At 38.7% G+C, this 21257-nt stretch overlaps 1 protein-coding gene across 10 annotated transcripts in view; it reads left to right on the plus strand.

Annotated features, from left to right (window-relative positions):
- KCNIP4 (potassium voltage-gated channel interacting protein 4) overlaps positions 1-21257 on the plus strand; it is a 1211383-nt gene that overhangs the window by 1082853 nt on the left and 107273 nt on the right. For 8 of the 10 annotated variants that reach the window (XM_050791125.1, XM_050791126.1, XM_050791122.1 and 5 more), the window contains exon 2: positions 6433-6557. In XM_050791125.1, the coding sequence (XP_050647082.1) occupies positions 6433-6557 (125 nt within the window). The remainder of the gene's footprint in view (positions 1-6432; positions 6558-21257) is intronic. The other 2 variants (XM_050791118.1, XM_050791117.1) reach the window with 1 other exon arrangement.

Raw genomic sequence — 21257 nt, forward strand, 5'->3', positions numbered from 1 at the left:
GAAAAGCAAGAGAGCCCACAGGCAGACACTTCAAGAGCGTTTTTTGTTTTGTTTTGTTTTATTTTGTTTTTTCTTTTTTTTTTAAATGCTGCATGTGATGATCATCCTATCATACACTTAATTCAATTATACTGATCCTCCAGCCCTGTGTCTTTTGTCTCAGACTTTGCACAGAGAAAGAAACTCTGTAGCACAGCTCAGATTACTGCCCAATACAAAGGCACAGAAGTTAATCCGCTGTTTTGTTTCTTTCCTGTGTAGAGGGTCACTAGGTCTAGACAAGGTTATGTTATGATTGAAAGACTGCTCAGAAAATGTAATTAAAATCCCCCGTACTTTTGCTGTATTTCCCAACACAATGAATAGAGAACATAGTGATTCTGAAGAAGACATTTGAGGTCCACCAACGGACCACAAATTTCAGTTTGAAAATTATTTCCCTATAGGGCAGCAAATATTCAAGGGATTGGAGAGGATCATAAAGTTGAGCGGGAACATCGTTTGTTTACCAGATTATTCTTAAGTGACAAAGGAGTATCAGACTCCCTGTTAGGTTCACAGGATAAACAAGACATGTAAGATATTGATCTTGTCTGCAAAAATACTCACGATGGAGAAAACAAACATGAGCAGATCGTGATGTTATGTTTTACATGCTATACAAGAACCAGAGTGTAGGAACGATGACCAGGAGGTCATCAATTCTGCATAGTGGGACAATCCAGAGAGACTTCAGAGATGAGGCACTTATCTTTAAATTGGATCATGAAAGATACATACATTTTAACAGGTGGAAAAAGAAAGTGGAACATTTTAGGTTGAAGAAATTGCACTATAAATGATTCAAAAGGAGATTACATCAGATATTGTTCAAGAAAGCATACCCTTTCTATTCGATATTGTCTATTTACATAAGGTCTATTGCACGGTATTTGCTCCTGCATTGGCAAATACAGTAATACAACATAGTTGAAGTCATTGGATCAACAGCAGTCTAAAAGCAACATTTTCCGTCATCTTTTCTATCTCAGGACCCATTGAATAGAATCAACCCATTTGTTCAAATGAATGAAGGAGAAAATTGAAGGAACCCCATTTTGGCTTTTTTGATTTTCCCCATAAAGCCCAGATCAATTTGTTAATGCCTAGGTGCCCTTTTCCAGCTACTTTTAGCTCTTCCCACATACTTTAGGAGCACAACTACTTGCTTTCCCACCAATTTTATCCTTGTCTGCTCAGTTTATTCTTAGCCTTCTCATCTTTTCATGTCCTTTTCTATTGTTTTTATTCATCAATCACTATTCTGAAGCTTTTCCATTTCACTCTTTCCAGATAAGTTATTATAATATAAAAAGTACAAAGCAAATGTTTGTTTTTATCTATTACTCATTTTCACAAATAGAGCCACTCCAAGTGTTTGTTTCATCACCAATATTGTTGTTGTTGTTGTTGTTTTTTGGTAAACTCCTTGAGGGCAATAATTAAGATACGCTAAGATTAGGGTACCACTGACCTTCTCTTTGCTAAGTGAGAGCTTTGGCCCCTCAATGTTCTCAGTGAGGCAGAGCAATAAGGAGGAGCAGATGTTAGCAAGAGGTAGTGTCAAAAATGACTCAACATTGGCAAAGAGGACTACATTTCCAACTGACCCATGGGACAAGGGATTGGGGTCCTAGTGGTCCTGGGACAAGAGGAGCTGACTGTTATCTTTAGATCCTTCTCTCTGAGTCTAGAATGTGTAGTCAAGAAGAAGGGATAGAAAAGGGAAGCCATGGCTTCATACTGAGCCTGGATGTTTTTATTCCTGCTAAGTTCTTCATCTGAGGTGTGGATTGGTTTACACAACAGAGAGAATTCCTATAGGCCACCATCTGACCCTACTTCAAAGGAGCTGGACTGAAGGATGATATTCTTTGAGACACAAGCACCTAAACCCTAATATATTTCCAAATCTTTCAGACTTGCGCTTACATGACCCTAGGGCAAATGTGCAGATATTACCAGATGTTACTTGGGCCAGAAAAGGTTCTGTGGACAAATACCTTTGGGGTCATTTGGGTTATGCAAAGTTAAACAGGACTCTGTTACAGGTCTTCTCAAACCTACATTTTTTAATATTTTGTGACAAAATTATATTAAAGTTCACAGCATTTTCCAAACATCTATGGGCACGAAATTCCCTTTTGCATAAAACATCTTTGAGAAATTATAGTGTAAACATAATTCACAAAGCAACGTATAATATTTTAAAGCTTATCTATACCTATTGACCCTATTGACTACAAAATGGACCTAAATAGAACATCCCGTAGGCCCCCGTCCATCCAGTATGTACCCCTGAAACCAACTGGCTACTGGTTACTTTACCCATGTCAGCACCTAATCTGAACATTTTATTTTGTAGCTCAAGTCAAAATACCTGATTTCTTTTTACACTTTACTTGTAAAATAAGCAGATGTCCTTCAATTCTTTTTTTTCCTCATAAATTATTGGGGTACAGGTGGTATTTGGTTACATGAGTAAGTTCTTTAGTGGTGATTTGTGAGATTTTGGTGCACCCATCACCCATGTATACACTGCACCATATTTGTAGTCTTTTATCCCTCTCCTCTTTCCCATTCTTCTCCCGAGGTCCCCAGAGTCCATTGTATCATTCGTATGCTTTTGTGTCCTCATAGCTTAGCTCACACAAATCAGTGAGAACACATGATGTTTGGTTTTCCATTCCTGAGTTATGTCACTTAGAATAATAGTCTCCAGTCTCATCCAGGTCACTCCAAATGCCATTAATTCATTCCTTTTTATGGCTGAGTAGTATTCCATTATATAAATATATCAGTTTCTTTATCCACTTGTTGATTGATGGGCATTTGGGTTGGTTCCATGATTTTGCAATTGTGAATTGTGCTACTGTAAACATGCGTGTGCAAGTATCTTTTTTGAATAGTGACTTCTTTTGCTTTAGATAGATACCCAGTAGTGTGATTGATGGATCAAATTGTAGTTCTACTTTTAGTTAAGAAATCTCCACATTGTTTTCCATAATGGCTGGACTAGTTGACATTCCCACAAGCAATGTAGAAGTGTTCCGTGTTCACTGCATCCACACCAACATCTACTGTTTTTTGATTTTTTGATTATGGCCATTGTTGCAGGAGAAAGGTGGTACTGCATTGTGGTTTTGATTTACATTTCCCTGATCATTAGTGATGTTGAGCATTTTTTCATGTTTGTTGGTCATTTGTATATCTTCTTTAGAGAATTGTCCATGTTCTTAACTTACTTTTTGATGGGATTGTTGGTTTTTTTCTTACTGATTTGAGTTCATTGTACATTCTGGATATTAGTCCTTTGTCAGATGTATAGATTGTGAAGATTTTCTCCCACTCTGTGGGTTGTCTGTTTACTCTGCTGACTGTTCCTTTTGCCATGCAAAAGTTCTATAGTTTAATGAGATACCAGCTATTTATCTTTGTTTTTATTGCATTTGCTTTTGGGTTCTTGGTCATGAGATCCTTGCCCAAGCCAATATCTAGAAGGGTTTTTCCAATGTTATATTCTAGAAATTTTACAGTATCTGGTCTTAGATTTAAGTCCTTAATCCATCTTGAGTTGATTTTTGTATAAGGTGAGAGAAGAGGACCCAGTTTCATTCTCCTACATGAGGCTAGTCAATTATCCCAGCACCATTGGTTGAAAGGGTATCCTTTCCCCCACTTTATGTTTTTGTTTGCTTTGTCAAAGATCAGTTGGCTGTAAGTATTTGGGTTTATTTCCAAATTCTCTATTCTGTTCCATTGGTCTATGTGCCAATTTTTATACCAGTACCACGCCATTTTGGTGACTATGGCTTTATAGTATAGTTTGAAATCAGGTAGTATGAGGCCTCCAGATTTGTTCTTTTTGCTTTGTCTTGCTTTGGCTATGAAGCTATGCAGGCTCTTTTTTGGTTCCACATGAATTTTAGAATTGTTTTTTCTAATGCTGGGAAGAATAATGGTGGTATTCTGATGGGGATTACGTTGAATTTGTAGATTGCTTTTGGCAGTATGGTCATTTTCACAATATTTATTCTACCCATCCATGAGCATGGGATGTGTTTCCATTTGTTTGTGTCATTTATGATTTTTTTCGACAGTGTTTTGTAGTTTTCCTTGTAGAGGTCTTTTGACTCCTTTGTTAGGTATATTCCTAAGTATTTTATATTTTTGCAGCTATTGTAAAGGGGTTGAGTTCTTGATTTGATTCTCTGTTTGGCCACTGTTAGTGTTTAGAAGAGCTACTGATTTTTGTACATTAATCTTCTATCCAGAAACTTCGCTGAAGTCTTTTATCAGTTCTAGGAGCTTTCTGGAGAAGTCCTTAGGGTTTTCAAGGTAAACAATCATGTAATCAACAAACAACGAGAGTTTGACTTCCTCTTTACCAATTCGGATGCCCTTTCTTTCTCTTGTCTGATTGCTCTGGCTAGGACTTCCAATACTACGTTGAAGAGGAGTGGTAAGAGTGGGCATCCTTGTCTTGTTCCCATTCTCAGAGGGAATGCTTTCAACTTTTCCCCATTCAATATTATGTTGGCTGTGGGTGTGTCATAGATGGCTTTTATTACATTAAGGTATGTGCCTTCTATGCCAATTTTGCTGAGTTTTAATCATAAAGAAATGTTGGATTTTGTTGAATGGTTTTCAGCATCTACTGAGATGATCATGTGATTTTTGTTTTTGATTCTGTTTATGTGGTATATCAAATTTATTGACTTGCGTATGTTAAACCATCCCTGCATTCCTGGTATGAAACCTACTTGATCATGGTGAATTATCTTTTTGATATGTTGTTGGATTTGGCTAGCTAGTATTTTGTTAAGGATTTTAACGTATATGTTCATCAAGAATATCAGTCTGTAGTGTGTAGTGTTCTCTTTTGGTTATGTCATTTGCTGGTTTTATTATTAGGGTGATGCTGGCTTCATAGAATGAATTAGGGAGGTTTCCTTCTTTCTCTGTCTCCTTGTATCTTTCTTCAGTTGTCCTTCAATTCTGACAGTCTAAGGTTCTATTTTTGTTTCTTTGTTTGAGACATGGTCTCATCCTGTCACCCAGACTGGACTGCAGTGGTGCCATCACTGCTCACTGCAGCCTCAGCCTCCTGGGCTCAAGCAATCCCCCGACCTCAGCCTCCCAAGTAGCTGTGCAAAATATCTGATTTCAATGGAATCCTTAGAGAACATTAGCAGAGTCTATCTTGTAGTTGCATTATACATAGGGCACAAAACTGATTATTATTAAATGACAATTCCATTGTTTATAACTAGTGGTTGTTATATAGAAACAAATTCCAGGTTGGACTATTGGTGATCTTTTATGTTTTTCTAACTGTACCTTAAAAATGCTAGAGATGCTGGTGAGGTTGTAGAGAAAAAGGGAAACTTTTACACTGTTGGTGGGAGTGTGAATTAGTTCAACCATTGTGGAAGATAGTGCAGTGATTCCTCAAAGACCTAGAGGCAGAAATACCATTTGTCCCAGCAATCCCATTACAGGGTATATACCCAAAGGAATACAATTCATTCTATTATAAAGATACATGCATGCATATGTTCGTTGCAGCACTATTCACAATAGGAAAGTCACAGAATCAACCTAAATGCTCACAAATGATAGATTGGAAAAAGAAAATGTGGTACATATACACCATGGAATACTATGCAGCCATAAAAAGGAGAGAGATCATTTTATTTGCAGGCACATAGATGGAGTTGGAAGCCATTATCTACAGCAAACTAATGCAGGAACAGAAAACCAAACACTGCATGTTCTCACTTGTAAGTGGGAGCTGATTGATGAGAACACATGGACACACTGCTGGGGAACAACACACACTGGGCACCTGTTGGGGGAGGGAGTGGATCAGGAAGAATAGCTAATAGATGCTGGGTTTCATACTTGGGCGATGGGATGATCTGTGCAACAAACCACTGTGGCACACGTTTTCCTATGTAAGAAACCTGCACATCCTGAACATGTACCTCTGAACTTAAATGTTGGAAAAAATAAAGAAATATATGTTACTACACTGTTAGATATAGAGTAATATATATTACTACTTAAACTTTTTATTTGAAGTAATCATATAATGCACTGATTATCTGAAATAAATTCCTGTGCTCTTTTTTGTTATCTTAAAAAAAAATGCTAGAGTTGTAATATCTACATTAATGACAAGAATATGCAAAAAAAAAATCATGTCCAAGTGTTTTAGCTTAATGCGCTTAAACTGGGACATGTAAAGGCCTTATTGGCATTTTGAGGGTCCTTCCTCTGTGGACAATCACAGACATTAGCAGACATGTTCTTCTGTTTTCCTGTGTTGCTATGTGTAAGCCTCAGTGAGCAGTGGCTGGTCCTAAGACTCTTTCTTGTTTTCTTCCACAGACAGCGTGGAAGATGAACTGGAGATGGCCACTGTCAGGCATCGGCCTGAGGCCCTTGAGCTTCTGGAAGCCCAGAGCAAATTTACCAAGAAAGAGCTTCAGATCCTTTACAGAGGATTTAAGAACGTAAGAACTTTCTTTTTGATTTTACTTTCACACAGTTCCCAGAGGAATATTGAGACATGAGAGAAAAAGGGGGAAAATATCCCATTCTGTGAGAGCCCCATCATATGTGTATTTCATACTGATCCTTCCTAGATAGGAATATAATCAGTATCTGTGGACTTTGATTCTCTGTGGCACACCCATGCTGGTACACTGTAATTGCCCATTAAACAAAGAGAGTTTCTGAGAAAGGTTTATTCAATTCAGTTCTTGGTTGAAATATTTTCTCTTTGTCAACTATAATGACATAATTTCAATAAACCTCCATTGTTTCTTTAGTTTTTAAATACAGGCTAGTGCTTGACTTGAGTCTTGAATATAGATTGAGGTCTATCAAGGGATTCCATTCCTGGCATTGGAGGATAATTACTGTAACTTTCATAGTTGAAAAAACCATGTTGCCAATGTCTGTAAACCAGAAGTATCTGTAGGTCGTCACTGTACCTGGTTCTCTGCAATCCAGGTGTGCAGATGCCCCTCCCTCCTGGGTGAATCATCTCCAAAAGGGAATGAGAGCCCGGAAAAACCCCAGAGGATGGGGTGACAGAAAGTGAGTGGATCCAGGCAGTCTATGAGACACAGTCTCTTACTAAACACTTCGTATGTGCTAAGGGTTAAACTAGATGCTGCAGGTTATTCAAAAGTCAGAGAAGATACACTTCTATCCTTATGGAGCTTATGGTCTGAACAGGGAGAGAAAACTTGTTGTCATGAATCTATTTGAAAACAGGTCATCCTTAAAGGCATCAAATGTTTATGTATCAAATAGCATACACCCCCCAACATATAGTTTGTTCTTATACATATGGAAACCAACGTAGCTATAGGCACCCCTGGAAATCCAAATTAAATTGCTTTGATCCCTTTTGAAACCCATCCCCTAAGATCCCCAGTTCCATGGCATGTAGAAGTCTGTGATGTCCAAGGATTTCTTCTAATTCCATCCTCTTCACATCTGTCCCCCCTACAACTGCTGCCTTTGTCCAACCTTATGCAGACCAGATAAGAATCTCTGCCTCTTCTTTGGGATCCACAACAACAATTTACTCAGAGAATTCATACCTGTAGTTGACACTGCAGAATATTTTTATAGGGTTTCCACATGCACACTGCACACAAGTTTCCACCATCTGTCTGAATGAATGGGGTCTGTCTTTCTCCCATTTCTGCTCCTCACCCCCTTCTCCTTGCCCTGGGCTTTCTAAGTTTTTCTCCCTCTATTATGCAGAGTAAGTTTGTTTCTCCTCCAAAACTTAATGATCTGCAAAGAGCTAGGACTTTGTGGCAATAGATGGGGGCAGAGGAGATTATAATGGAGATGAGTGCTCATCACACACACAAACCGCTGATTAAAAGGAATCTTGATGGGTAATCTATCAAGACAATACATATAAATAAACCTGCGTAAAGAGAAAAGGGCTTTGACAACTAGGAAAGAGGATGAGTAGTTATGCCTATTCTATAACGGCTCTGCTTCAGAGACAGCAGGCATTTGCAATGAAACAGCGGTACTGACCACTGGCAGTAGAGAAACAATGAGCAGCAAGGACAGAAAGGAAAGGAGGTGTAAAAGACCAATCTGGACCAAAAGTCAGTGCTCAGAGGAGGCAAATCACAGAATAAAACTTCAAATGTGTTCATGTAAACACCTAAACTTCTTTGCTCTGATTCAGACATCTAGTAATAAGTATACTTTTTTTTTCTTTTTAACATTGGATCGTACACCAGATACAAAATAGTTGTCGAACACAGGAGAACTGAATCCAATCTCCCAGCATCCCTGTATTCCTCGACTGCTGCTATGTTATTATTCCACTGCCATCCCGTAGGGTTTCTCTGTTTGGGGTCTGGCTGCCTTTCATTGCATTTGCTATAAATTGGAATCATGATTACTGCCATTATTAACCTTTGGAGCCAGCATCTCTGCAGCATGTCTAATACAAGTGCCACTTCACAATAAATTGCTAGGCTCCAAAGTCTGCATTCATTGCTTTATTTTATCTTTTGTTGCCCATATGTCCTTCTCTTCTTCCTTTTCTCTCCTTCCCCGCTTTTCCCAAACTCTTTCCTTTCCCCTTTTTTAATCCTTCTGACTCTACCTCTTATTTCTTCACTCCTCCTTTCTTTCTCTCCTTTTTTTTTAGTTTACCTCTTCTGTCTCTTCCCCTTGTGAATTATTGTCTCCTTTCAGCTCTTCCCCATTCTCCTCTTTCTCTATTTTTTTTCTCTTCTCTATCTTTATTGCTTTCTCTTTCTCCCATCTCACGCCACCCCATGAGACAAATTTCCATCAGACCTGAATATGCCAAAAGCCTATTTTATATAGTTCTTTAAAAGAAAGGACTTTGCAGTTTGCTCAGAAAATATTAATAGACATCAGTGATAAATCAAACACGAGTGGCCTTTTAATTTTGATTTCCCCCTAGTCAAATGTACAGTTCTAATAAATGAACCCTAAGCATAGCAGAAATACACTAAGCAGGTCAGCGGCACTTGGGTTTTATAGCATGGTAGTAAACTGAAGCAGCTTCCATCCGAGAAAGGAAACCAACTGCCTTGGTTCCCTGAATACCAATTACCCCAAAGCCCTTAAGATCACAAACTCATTTCCCTGGAAACAGTTGGGATACTCATTTTTAATGAAACTTTGAAAACTCTCCATACTTTGATTCAAAGGATAAACCATTCGTCAACATATTAAAATGGTCACACTTGTGTGAAAGTAGCTCAACATAGCCAGGCACCCCTGCAAGTAAATATGACCAGCATAACTCCACCAAATTTTTTCCCATATGGTATCTCTGATACATCCCCTCACATTTTCAACATAGATTGTTAATGTAAATTGGAAATGAGAGGAAGGGAAGATAGCGAGAGAAAAATCTCCTCCCTCACCCCATCTTACTCACTGAGGCTCCCACACATTTTTAGGTCTCTTGCCAGATGCTGAGTGTCCAAAGGTGAGCAGCTGATAGAGACAGAAGAATATAGTACACTGTCTACCTATAATGAGCCTCAGAATCACCTGAAGGGCTTGTCAAGACACAGATTCCTGGGCCCCATCTTGGAAGATTATGACTTAGTAGGGCTGGGATTGGGTCACAGAATTTGCTTTTTTTTTTTTTTTTTTTTTTTTTTTTTTTTTTTTTTTTTTTTTTTTTTTTTACAAGTTCCCAGGTGATGCTGATGCTACTGGTCCAGAGACCACACTTTGAGAATCATTTGTTTTGTGCAGGCATCATAAGCTTTGGTGTCACTCAGCCTCAGGTCATGTTACTCATTTGGGCAGTTCCCTCTAACTCAGGAGACCATGTGTCTTTGTCTATAAACTGGGATAATGATAACTAGATTGCACTTTTTTAAAGAAAGAAATACAATAAACATGAAGTTCAATAAAAAGGAGTTATTGTAGTGTGGTCCCAAATGGTCAACCTCAGCTGTATGATCCGTCAAAGTGGGACAGTCATGGTTGGCCTACATACCTCCCAGGCAGTGTTTGGGTTTTGGACTACATAATTATGTATTAGGAAGGATGCAGAAAATGCAAACTATTATCTACAGATCAGCAGTCTCAAACTTAAATGCATGTTGCAACCATCTGGGGAGCTTTACAAATTAAAAATAGTGGCTACTATGCTTGGTGATTCTGATGTAATTGCTCTAGGAAAAAGCTTCAGCATTAGGAATTATAAAGCTCTTCAAGTAATTATGTTGTGCAGGCAAGATTGAGAACCACTGAACTAGATATATAACATATACAAGGTGCTTCTAGCACAAAAAGAAGTGACCTGTTAGTGATGAGCTCTATCATGGCAAATACCAATGACTAGGCTAGCTACATTGGAACTTCATGAAGTCTTTGGTGTGTATGTGAAGTGCATGTGTGTTGTGTGTGGGCGTATGTGTGTGTGTAGGGGTTGGAGAGAGGTAACAGGTCTTATTTTTGAGGATTTTTATTCAGTTAACTCTTGAATGATGCTTAGGAATTTTTCTTTCTTTTAATTTGAAGTCCTTAATTTATTAAGAATATTTTACATTGTAACAGACAGTGAACAGAAAGCCATATTTGAGAACAAATGGTCAAAAGGTCACACAAATATCAATATACTTGTTTCATAATCTTGCTTTGCTGCACTCTTTCAAAACCAGTTATAGCTTCAGTTCAATTTTAGGTGGTTATAAATGATATACTGGGGCATTAAGTTTTAATATAGTGATGCCAATGCCGCTTTGGCATTTTCTGTCATTAATTAATAATATATAGCCTATTCTTCCCATTTTTAAGGCACAGGATGAGTTGCAAAGAGTTAGACCTCTATGCTTCAGACACCTGGTTCCTTCTTCTATGGAGTCTTTCCCCGCTTCCTTTTTTTTCTTTGCTCTGGATTATAATAGGTAAAATGATCCCTTAGAATCAACTATATCATTGAGGCATCACTTTAATACCTGCTAATGTCCTTTTGACATAAAATGTTATGTTACTATCTATCTTTTTTATCTAAAATAGAAGGATGTTTATATTCATTTTCTATTGGCAGGTAACTATTTGCCAAATACTAAATGGATTTCTAAATCCATTTAGTAATGGATTTAGAAAGCATTCATTCATAACATACTGTTCCAAGGATCAGGAGTTCAGAAATGACTTAGCTAAGTGCTCTGGTTGGAGTTTCATGAGGCCACCATTAGAATCATGATTGGGCTGCATTTCTTTCTGGATCGTGGATCCTTTTCTAAGCTCCTGCGGTTGTTGGCAGAATTCAATTCTTTGTGGTTGCACATATGAGATTCCCCTTGCTGGCTGTCAATGTGGGGCCACACAGCCCCTAGAGGCTACCTGCAGTCCGTTTCCACCTGGCCCTCTTGCAGGCTCCCTTGTAATATGGAAGCTGGCATCTTCAAAGCCAGCAATGTAGAGTCTCTCTAGTCCTATAATGGGTAGTACAATCATGGGTGTGGCATCTCATCCCATCAACTCTGTGTTATGCACGCACCTAATTGAAGAGACAATCTGAACAGGCAAAGTGTGAGCAACAAGGCTGTTGAGTCACCCAGGTATGAGTGGGCTGGGTCCAAAAAGGGAGTCAGCCCTTTTTGGGAGGGTGGAGGGTGGTGGGATTGGAGCTAATTTCATAGGTTAGGGTAAGCAGTGGAAAGTTACAGTTAGGGGCCATTTATTATGGGCGGGGGAAGAAGGTTGCAAGATACATTATCACAAGGTGGGAGGGGTCATAGAGCACAGTGTCACGAGGTTGATTGATCAGTTAGGGTAGAGCATGCTATACGGGTAGAATGTTGCAAGGTTGCCTAATCAGCTAAGACAGGTACTAGCCGTTTTTCTTCTTTTGTGGTTTTCCTGTTGTCCCAGACTTACTGGCTCCAGGAGACCTTCTGGACATGTACGTGTGGGTCACAGGGGTCATGAAGGCTTGACCATGGCACAGTCTGCTCAGGGGACCTCACGCTCTGCATATCTCAGCACTCAAGATGAGGAGAGTCGAAAAGGTGTGACTCACTGGGGGTCACATACGGTGTATCCATCACAGTGGAGCTTGTGAGGAGGCAGCGATCCCCGTAGAGCAAAGCAGCTGAACGTGTTTTCAGTCACACCTCAAACGCACTTAATCCCCACTCTCAGTGTTTGGCTTGTTATCCAGACACCCTCCTTGGGCATTTCATCAAGAACAGAACCATACTTTTTTTTTTTTTTTTTTTTTTTCCATTTCTGCAAGAGTTTTGATGATGTAGCCAAAGGAACCAGCAGGTCATCTGAATTCTTTGATGGGGCTTTTCTACCCCATTCGAAGTGTTTGGGAACTTCTGTAGTAAGTGAAACAAGTGGAGGATAAAATTATAGGGATCTACGTTTTTGACAAAGTACATTTACATAAAAAGCACTAAGTCCCATTTATGGTGAGAAAGGAGAGAGGAGAAGTTTAGTTCCCCTAAACTTTGCATGAGAAACAATAAGATGCAGTGATTAGAACAGAGGAATTCACTGCTAACTGCATAAGGCAATTGCTCTTTTGTCACAAGCCCTCAGGGTTATTCTTGAACGCTTTCATAGACTCTGTGACCCTCAGTAAATCACTTCATTCCTGCCGGCTTCTGTCTCTCTGTCAGCAAATTAGGGATTAAAATCTTCTCTTTCAACCAGGAAGGAGAGTGGGTAATAATTGGTTTTGTTCAGCGTTTGAAAGACTCAGATAAAAGGCCTTTCTTAAGTGCAAAGCGTTATTCATGTACTTTAGAATTAAGGTAAGAACAGAGTTAAAATGCTATTCCCTTTGCCTTAGCAGGTCTGTCAGATTTCCAACAAGAAGGGCTTTCTGAAGGGATGATTGTCTATAAGCCTAAGCAGTTAACACGACTTCCCTTTTGACTTCCAAAGACTGACATAGTGCAAGCGCTGTCCGGGGTTCAAACCGTACCACTGCCATTTCTGAGCTTGAACAATGGCTTAGATTCTCTGGACATGAAACTATCCTTTCAAAATTTAGGATATTAATATCCATGTAGGTAAGAAGATAAATGATAAATGTTTTACTTAATATCTTTAAAAGATAACAGAGCCCTTCCGTCTTTCCTTATTCTTCTACGTACAAAACGAACTAAACTTCACAATGTAATTAAGAATTCATAATGACTAAGTAATGTCATCTTGAAATACATTAAGCATTAGTTTGTGTTATACATTATGTTGGTGCGAAAGAAATTGTGTTTTTTTGCCATTACTTTCAATGGCAAAAATCGCAATTACTTTCTCACCAATCTAATACATTCTGTGGCATTTAGATGCTTCTTGATTTATTTGTTTCTTTCTATTTTTTTGTTTTGTTTTGTTTTGTTTGAGATGGAGTCTCACTTTGTCGCCCAGGCTGGAGTGCAGTGGCGCGATCTCGGCTCACTGTAACCTCCACCTCCTGGGTTCAAGCGATTCTTCTGCCTCAGCCTCCTGAGTAGCTGGGATTACAGGCATGCACTACCACGCCCAGCTAATTTTTCTACTTTGGGTAGGGACGGGATTTCACCATGTTGGCCAGGCTGGTCTCGAACCCCTGACCTCAGGTGATCCGCCTGCCTCCGCCTCCCAAAGTGCTGGGATTACAAGCGTGAGCCACTGTGTACAACCTTCTTTCAAATTTTAAACTCGTAAAATGTCATGCTAAACATTTTAAATCATACAGAGGATTAGAAATTGAAATATCAAAGTGTCCTAGGTACAGTAAACTTCTAGTAAGGTGGGATGAGAAGTTTACTGTACCTAGGACAGTTTGATATTTCAACTTCTAATCCTCTGTATGATTTAAAATGTTTAGCATGACATTTTATAAGTTTAAAATTTGAAAGAAGGCTGTTAGTTTTCTCCTTTATTTTCATAGGTGTATTTTATGTGCATACATCTGTGTGGAGAGATTATTTTGACAAAAATGTTACCTTCATTTATGCAGTCACTTAGAAATCCAGGCTGCCCATGGTGGCTCACGCCTGAAATCCCAGCACTTTGGGAAACCTAGGGGAGTGAATCACTTTAGGCCTGAAGTTGAAGACCAGCTTGACCAACATGGCGAAATCCCCTCTCTACTAAAAATACAAAGATTAGCCAGGCATGGTGGTGTGCACCTGAAATCCCAGCTACTCAAGAGGTTGAGGCACAAGAATCCCTTGAACCTGGGAGGTGGAGGTTGCAGTGAGCCAAGATTGTGCCTCTGCACTCCAACCTGGGCGACAAAGTGAGACCCTGTCTCAAAATAAATAAATAAATAAAAGGGTAAATCCAGTTGTCTTTCTGGGCTCCTCCCTCAGAACCTCCTGTTTCTAATTAATCTCCAAACTCAGTATCTCTCACATCTGCCTCTGCCTTTCCTTCTCTCCACTGCCCTGCCTCTCACACGCTGCTGTCACTGTCACCGTCACCTCTCATCTGCATGTCTGCAATGGCCCAGACTCCTTGCCGACAGTCCTGTCTTCCCCTGAACCATTCTCCACTGTGCAACTGAAAAGGTGTTTCTAAAGAACAAATAGAAACCAGTCAGTTCCTATGTAAAACCAATTGCTGGCTGCTGCTTTTTTTTTTTTTTTTTTTTTGCTATTAGAAGAGAGACTTAATTGTCTTACACGCTCACCCAACAAATATTTCTTGAACATCTACTATAAGTCAGATATTGGGTTAGATGCTGTCTATACTGCAATGACTCAACTAGTCCATGATCAGCCAGACCTTGACCAACCAGCTTCTGCTGACTTTTCCCATCTCACCCCTCGCTCTTCCCTATTACTCTGCTCCAGCCAGAAGGAACTGCCTGCAGCTGAAGTGCACCCCTCTGAAGGGCCTTGACCTGGACTTTTTCTCCTGCGAGAAATGTTGCTTCCCACAACTCCCTTCTTCATCAGGACAATGCCCACACCTTCTCCACATCTATACTTAGACTTCCTTTCAATATATTTTTTCATTATTTATTCTCTGAGTGCTGAGTTCACGCTCATCACTGTGAAAGGTATTTAGGATATACTGGCAAAAAAAGACAGGTAATTTTTCTTGAGAGTTTATATTCCATTGGGTGAAGATAGTGAAGATAGAAAAGAGGGGCAAAAAGCAAACCCATAGTTAAATAAGAAAATATCTAGTTGTGGTAGAAGGAGGATAACATTTGTTACAAAGAAGCAGAGCAGGAAGCTTCTTTCGGTGGGGCGGCTAGAGAAAGAGAAGTGGCATTGCATTGTATTTACAATGTCAAGAAGGGCACAGCCATGAGAAGGTAGAAAAAGTACATTCTAGGCACAAAGAGCAGCCCAAAACTCTGAGGCAAGAGTGAGCAAGAGTGACTGAAACCTGGAACATCGTTTGTATTTTATTTTAAGGATAGTGGGGAACTACCAGTTTTTAAAAGTTCAGATACAAATAAAGCATTGATTTTTTTTTTTTTTTCTTTTTAAGATGGCCCTGGAACGCTACTCTAAGCAAAATGGAGTGTGTAGGACGTCAAAGTAAAATTGGAGACCCTCTAGAAAGCTGGTCCAAGAGATTAAGATAGAAAGGAGATGTGGCTTAGACCAGGATAGTAGCAAGTAGAGAAGGAGAGAAATGATGGGCTTGGATATATGGTGGAGGTTGAGGTGAGTGGATGTCGTGATGGTTTGGATCAAAAGGTGAAGGAAATTGAGGAGGACTCAGGGCTATCGTGAGAGTTTTGGGGTTGAAAGACTTATCTGTGGAAAAGCTTTCTCTGATATCTCCTTAAGTAGGTTTGGAGACTCTGCTGTGTGCTCCCATCATTGTGCTTATTTTGGGTTTCCTCTTCGCTTGTTGATTCCTCTCCTATTTTTTAAGCTTCCTGACAACAGGCACTGCACCTTCTTTACTACAAAATTCTCAGCCCTTCAGACTGTGTCTTGTATATGACAGGTAATCAATAAATATATGTGAACAAATGAATGACCCCAAACAAAAAGATTGGAGGCCAGCCCAGTAAAATTTTTATATTCTCTCACTTTCTTATTTTTAGTTCCTTCCACGTCTACTGAGTAAAATTGAAGTGCTTTTAATTTGCTTTTTTTGAAAAATAATCTAATAATAGGGGGAGCAAAAGAGCATGGTTCCTGTAGTATAAGAACTACACACAGTAGTTTAAAACCTTCTATGTGTTTTATCAAGTACTACTCAAAAATGTTAAGAGCAATCTCAAATGATAACAAAGAACTTCCTTTGATTCCATTGCAAGACTCTCCATCTGGTAGATTGTTCATGTCCTGTGTTTGCCCATCAGATACTATTCTATCAAATGAGTAATGGGATTTCTATGTCTTAAAAATCCCTTTCACTCTTGCAACATATTTCAAAGTTGAGAAGAAGGAGATGGGGGTGTTAGTATCCAGCACATCACCGTATGTATTAAACAGAATAGGATCAATACTGCAACACACAGCTCCAGTATCTCAGTGGTTTAAGACAACAAATGTTTGTTTCTCTTTCATTTCCTAATCCTGTGTGATTCAGTTGGGGACAGGATGGGGTTTCTGTTCAACTCATTTATTGAGGATACTTCTTCCATCTCGTGGTTCCACTATTGCCTGTGCTGTCGGCTTCCTCCACTGGGTCATCTGCATCTGGTCCTCAGTTGAGAGCAGGAAGATGGTGTGGGGCATTTGGTGGGCCTATCTTGGACTAACGGACATTCCACCCATCAGAGATCAGTAATATGGTCCAACTTGACTTCAAGACAGGCTGAGAAACACAGTCTTCCTATGTACTCAGGTAGAAAATAAAATTTTATTTTCTCCAAATGAGAGAATGACATGAAAGATAGATATGTTAGGGGCTCCCAAGATTATCTCCCATTTTGATGATTTGCTAGAGGATGTACAAGACTCAATATACAATCACACAGTTATGATTTATTACAACAAAAGAATGCAAAGCAAAATCTGCAAAGGGAAAAGGCACATGGGATAATGTTTGGAGGAAACCTGAGGCAAGCTTCCAAGAATTCTTTCTGAGTGAAGTCTCACAGAAAATGCTTAATTCCCCCAGCAATGAATCACTATGATAGCATTTATAAAATGTTATCTAGCAAGGAAGCCATTAGACCTCCAGTACTTAGCAGGTACCTAAATTCCAGACTCCAAGAAGCAAAGCAGATGTTCAACATAAACCATATTGTTTGCATAAACAGTTTAAGCACAGTGAGCCATTGAATTCAAAGAATGGTAGACACTCTCCCAAAATCCAAGTGGCCAGCCTTGCAAGCAGGCCTTTCTAAGGACAGTGATCTCACACCACACCTGTTATGTTAACTCGTTTCTGTGCAAAAATGGACATATGTCGAGGTAAAATTTAGAATGTAATTAGATTCCAGTTCTGGTTACCCTTGGGCAAGATACTCCCTGGGTTTCATATGTCACCTGCAAAATTGAAGAATAACATCTCACAGATGCTTTGCAAAGACAATGAATGTAAAGCAAAAAGCACGGACCCTCTCTTATGACAACACTCAAAATGTAGCTGCTATTATTGTTATCGCTATTATCATTAACACTATTAGGACCACTGTTATCATGCCAGTACTCCGAATTGTGTTATAATCTAGAAGTTCTTTCTTAAAGTTTATTTTCCCCACTTTCAAACTTTGATTCACGTTACGTACATATATGTATATAACTTTGCTTTTTGAAAAATTATATAGCTATATATCTTTATCCAATATAGATATATACATTGTATACAATATAGATATCTATTTGCTTTTTGAAAAATCTAATGATAGGGGAATCTAATATATTCTTATATCTCTATGTATAGATATATTCTTATATAAAGATAGATATCTATAGATATTTGCTTTTTGAAAAATTATGTATGACTATAGCTATAGATCTATATCTCTGTAGATATATATGCTGTATTCAAATCGGAATATAGTTGAATTTGGGTGCATGCTAAGCACTGGATGTCTAATGACTTATTTGTTAGATAACATTTTATAAATTTTATCACAATGATAATGTTATACGTATATTCACACATATAAATTTGAGAGTTACCGCCCAGAAAAAGTTAGAAAACACAGATTTGTTCTTAGCCCTATGAAGAGTTGTCAGAGAACAAATCTGAAAATAGTGCCTTTATTGTAGTTACTTTTATTCTGTCCCTTGAGTTCCTCAAGAAGCTAACATAATCTTTCTCATAATGATTCCCTCACTGGGATTTTGCAAAAATCAAGAGTTAGCATAATTTTTGATGTCTTAAAGACATAACATAAAAAGGTAGGTAGTTTTTAAAAACAGCTTATGTAAAAGTAACTTCTAAATAATATAAAAATTCATTAAAAGTCTTTCTAAAGAATTCGAGATTTTCTTTATTGATTCATCTGCAACAATCCTGTAAGAAAGCTCCCATTTTCTTTCTCTTTCAAATCATAGTTGGTTTGGTCCAGGCTGATGTGGCAGCTCTGCTCCAGCAGGACGTCATTCAGGGACCCAGGTTCCTTCCAACACATTGTCCTGCTATCCCTTACTACCATCTGTATCCTGTATACCGGGTCACTGTCATGTTCAGATCCTGAGGGAAAGTGAGGTAGTCATAGTCCAGGGGTAAGTGACTCTTCATTTAAAGATAACGTGAAGAGTCTCGACATCACTTTTATTCACATTAGGGGCTTGAACTTAGTCACAAGGATCATCTAGCTACAGGGGAAGTTGGGAAATGTAGTTTCTGGCTAAACATCAGTGTATAAATATAATAGGGGAAGCTGGATTTGGGGGAACAAACAGCATTCTGATAAAGTCAATAAAACTTGCTTCTACTGAATTTTTCTGGTTAATATTCCTAAAAGTTTCCTTAGATTCAGCTAATCCTCCTAAGACTTTTTTTTTTTTGTTTTAGTCTGGGAGCAGTATGAACTGATGTACTTCAAACTCAAATATCACTTGAAGAACCAGTATTTAGAAATAATACTAAGACTCTGTCTTATGAACCCTTTGAGATTTTCTACTTCCCTTAGCACTGTACATCAGAACTGAGTACATAACAAATTCAAAAGCAGCTTCATCCAAAGAGGCTTGTTAACAGAACTTGTTGCACATAGAACCTAGTCTTCACCGCACAGACCCCGTGCAAGAGTGGTAACTTTAACAGCATTACTCTTCTTTATTTTTTGAAAGAACTAATTGGTTCACAAAAATATATCACTAAGGCTGGGCACGGTGGCTCATACCTGTATTACCAGCACTTTGAAAAGCCGAGATGGGTGGATCACCTGAAGTCACAAGTTCAAGACAAACCTGGCCACCATGGCAAAACCCCGTCTCTACTAAAAATACAAACACAAAAGAAATTAGCTGGGCATGGTGATGTATGCCTGTAGTCCCAGCTACTCGGGAGGCTGAGGCATGACAATTGCTTGAACCTGGGAGGCCGAGGTTGCAGTGAGCAAGATTGTGCCACGGTACTACAGCCTGGGTGACAGAGCGAGACTCTGTCTCAAAGGAAAAAAAAATAATAATAATACATATATATATATATATATATACACTGAGAACTCAATAAATAATTTTTCAAGTTCAGTACGTATTTTTTTAAAGAGCCTGCAACTTTGGCTGTTTTGTGGCTAAAACTAAAATTAAATTCTAGGGCACCATTCATCACTGTACATTGCTGGCAGTAAACGTACTCCATAAAATCAGATCATTTTCTGCTTTTCACAATCCCCATTTAAATGTGTTCATTAATAGAAGTGTAACTGGCAATTATTCCAGTGATCCTGCAGGCATTCAAATCTTTATTAAAATAAAATATGTTGCCAAAGCTTTGGAAGTCTTTTCAATGCTATATTTGGGCTGAGTGTGTGAGACTCTAAGTCCTCTTAAATCTGTGTTGACTAATTTAATTTCAGGAAAATACAAGGGAGGAGAATGTGTCAAAAGAAAATGAGAAATAATCAGTTGTTTTCTTGTCTATTCACATTTTAGTAAATTATGCTTAACATCTGGTATTCCAACTCCCATAAAATTTTAGAAGATTGGGTCAAAACTTTTCGTCTCAAGTTCCCTGTGGTTGTTAATTGTTTTCACAAACACATATTAAGCATCGAGCACCAACTACTTACTGAATGCTTAATATATTCCAAGGACTTTGCTAGTATTGGATATATATTGATGCAAAACAGAATCGTTCTCACCTGATAGACACTAGAGTGTAGTGGAGGAAGGGGAAATTAATCAGCAAAGAATTACTTAAGGGCAAATTATGGTACATCCAATGGAAATAAAAAAGGACAGAACTCTGTGAAAGAGACTCCTATGGATGCAGGAGACCTAAAGAAACTATGACAATAAGTTGTATATGTCAACTAAGCTATACTAGGGTGCCCAGTTGTTTGGTCAAATACTAATCTATGTTTTACTGTGAACATATTTTGTAGATGTGATTAACATCTATAATCAGTTGACTTTAAGTAAATCAGATTACCCTTGATAATATGAGTGGGGTTCACTCAATCAATTGAAGGCCTTAAGAGCAAAAACTGAGGTTTCCCAGAGAAGCAGAAATTCTGCCTTGACTATAATGTAGAAATCTGGCCTGAGTTTCCAGCCTGCTCACCTGCCCTACAGATTTTGGACTTGCCATTCCCCATAATCACATTAGCCAATTCTTTAAAATAAATCTACCGATAGATAGATAGATGATAGATAGACATAGATCCAATCATCTCTCTCCTCTGGAGAAATCTGAGTGATATAGCACTTTCTGAAGTTGATATAGGCCTTTCTGAAGTGGAGGGTTTTTTAATGGCAGACCTGAGGAGAAAACCAGTAATGAAAGAAGCGAGGAAAAAGTTATTCCCAGTTGAAGACACAGCAAGTGCAAAACCCCTAAGGCAGGAAAGGGATTATTGTGTTTAAGAAACTGATGGAGGTTGGTGTGACCAAATCACCGTGATTGAGGGAGAAGGCGTTATAAGATAAGACCAGCCAGGTAGACATAGAGCAAGTCAAGCAGAGTCCTGCAGGCTGGATTTGACTCATTGTGTAATGTGAAATCATTAAAGGATTAAGTAGGATAATGACACAAGCTTATGTTTGTAAAACAAAACTCTATGTGGCAAATAATGGATTTGGTCATGGAGGAAAAATAAAGAAAGAATAGGTAAAGAAGATATTGCA

This window comes from Macaca thibetana, chromosome 5 (genome assembly GCF_024542745.1).
Source record: "Macaca thibetana thibetana isolate TM-01 chromosome 5, ASM2454274v1, whole genome shotgun sequence".
In the NCBI taxonomy this organism is placed as follows: domain Eukaryota; kingdom Metazoa; phylum Chordata; class Mammalia; order Primates; family Cercopithecidae; genus Macaca; species Macaca thibetana.